The sequence below is a fragment of the Coniophora puteana genome (genome assembly GCF_000271625.1).
Source record: "Coniophora puteana RWD-64-598 SS2 unplaced genomic scaffold CONPUscaffold_14, whole genome shotgun sequence".
Lineage (NCBI taxonomy): Eukaryota > Fungi > Basidiomycota > Agaricomycetes > Boletales > Coniophoraceae > Coniophora > Coniophora puteana.
Window position 1 is genome coordinate 1,322,428 of NW_006913066.1, and position 2,438 is coordinate 1,324,865.

A 2,438-nucleotide genomic window follows, 5' to 3' on the forward strand; every position below is an offset into this window, starting at 1 on the left:
GTATTGGATCCCTGATTCAGTCCATACTCGTTCACAATGGCTCACCGAGGACCGAGAGGGTGCATGGTTTCCACGTGGAAAGTTTCAATGTACCGAGCGCATTTCATCGAGCACGCCGGTGATCGATTGTGGGACCTGTCAGTATTTTATATGCAACGGAGGAGGCGTCCTTCGTCAAGATGCGGTGAAGATCCTAGAACACCGGGGCCGAGGACTCCGTACGCCGTGGCAAGGAATCTATTTCATGGCTTTGGCAAAACATTACCAGCCTAAAGGTCCAGCCCGTACCTTTGATATCACTTGAGTTCACTGTTCAAAGCTATTTCTGAGAAGTCCGATAAGTGCTTGACTGGTTCTGTTATTGGTCTTGACGCAGCAAGCCAGCATTCGACGACCGGGGCTGCGTTATTTGTTTGAGGGTTCGTGCGTGCATGAAAGCCCAGCATGCTCGACGCGAACACGCTGTACGCGCAAGGTTTTGGTTGTCTTGTTGGGTTCTTGATATGTTCGTGATCAGCGGGTAGAGGTTCAGCAAGCCGTTTTCATCGGCAACACCCTTGAACCATGTTCGACATATCTAAACATCCCGCGCCCGCTATTGACGCCCGACAGGTTCCCGCCCTCCAAACTCCTGCCCACTTTCGCCAAGGTCGAAATTTTTTTGAACAAGAGTGACCCACATATGCAGCTGTCGTCCTCGTAAGCGCTAGCTATGTCATGCACTTTGCTCACACGGCCCCGAGACACACTACACTCAATTTCAGCGCTGGTACATGGCCTTCTATGGCCACTGAAGTTGTGCGCCAAATATGCGTGATGAAGGAGGGGGTGACAGAACACGTGGCGCGCTCTGACGTGTGACGTCGTCGAACCCGCAATGGTCTTGTGAGTCCTGTCGCCTACGCAACGAGAGGTCTCGGTCAAGCGTCAAGCGTTCCATTAGACTCTACTATTGAACTTCATAGAACTTTTCAGGAATTTCCCCAGACGCTGAACTGACAGGCATAGTCGGCCTGGTTCTTCGAAGCTTGTACTTGATCTCGGATGCTGCATCGACCATACTACACGTTGCAGAAATGTGGCATCAATGCAGCCTCGGAAACAGACGCGAGGTCTTCTCGCTGGCTTCCTTCACAGGATAAAGTAGGCTGGGTTCTTGGGCTTGACAAGGGTTCTGACAGCTCGATCAACATTTCATTGGATACATTTATTCAGTTTACGCTGCGGCTGACCTTCGGCCTTTGCGCTTTATGGGGGAAAGTGCGGCACCTCCTTTTCTTTGCCTCCGCAGGGAACGGTTTCCGCGGATTCTCCGGATCCTCGCTACCAACTTCGAAGATGGTAGCATCGGAATACTCGCAGCTAGCTTGTTCTTCCTTTAGTTACGCGAAATCTGAGGGTGCTTCACGGACGCATGCCGGACTAAGACTCCTTTGAGACCACTTGCAACCTGGTTCGATGAAGGACATATCCAGGATGTCCAGGAACACGAGTGATCCACGTTTGCTCGTTCGACGGTACAACTTTGACACTTGATCACCGGTGGTGTGGGTACCTATATTTTGAATGATCCACAGTTTCCAGACCTTACTCGACTACGTCTAACCTTAAATTTTTATCCGGGAGATGTTGCTCGTTTTACAACGTAATATACATGTCATTAATCAGAGGCAAACTCCTCTGCCTTTCAAGAACCAACGCCAGATCAGATTCGATAGAGTCTGCCGGTTACCATTACGACGGCTCAGGGCCTTGACCCCGTCGCAATATTTCTTTGAAGAAAGATAGAAGTTGCGAAGGCAACTTCGATTCTGCTTCATTGCCTTCGTGGTTCGAGTGCATGTGGAAACTATCTTTGGCGACCTTCTGTTAAATTATATCTTCAATGCAGTCTAGCAAGCTGCATCCACACCTGCTGAACAACACGTACTATGCGTGAGCAATATTCCGTGGGTGCTGGCGGGGTTTATATGACTTCCAGTGCCTGTATTTAGTCCATGACCATGTGCTGTCCGACAACTATATTTTGCTCTTGGTACATATTATGGCAGTCCCTGCACAGCAAGCCACCGGGTAAGTCCGCCGATATACCTGGGTCAGGTTGAAGTCCTCGGTACGTACCGTTGCTCATCTTACTTTCTAATCCTCTTCTGGATTAGCTACGGTTTCGTCGTGTGCAACGTACCTACCATGAATTCTGTGGGCTGAATTTGCCTTAAATTTCGCTCCTTAATTATATTTATGAATGTCTGAACTTGGAGCTAAGAAAAGCAGCTACGGAAGCTCGGGCTATATCGCAAGGAAGAGAAGCTACCATCAACATCACCACATGATTCAAACTCTAAAGTCTCTATCCTATGACTATCTACAAAAAATAATAATCTAGAGCAAGCTATCTACAGATACTTCATATCTAATATACCATTATCTCAATTTCG

The 2,438-nt window shown here is 48.5% G+C and overlaps 1 protein-coding gene across 1 annotated transcript; it reads left to right on the forward strand.

The window, feature by feature from the left end:
• Positions 1-431: 431 nt before the first annotated feature.
• Positions 432-703, forward strand: CONPUDRAFT_158538 (uncharacterized protein; the record flags this gene model as incomplete). The annotated part of the gene is made up of 2 exons (XM_007775535.1): positions 432-464; positions 518-703. The coding sequence occupies 2 exons, from the start codon at positions 432-434 to the stop codon at positions 701-703; spliced, it is 219 nt and encodes a 72-aa protein (XP_007773725.1).
• Between the last annotated feature and the right edge of the window lie 1,735 nt (positions 704-2,438).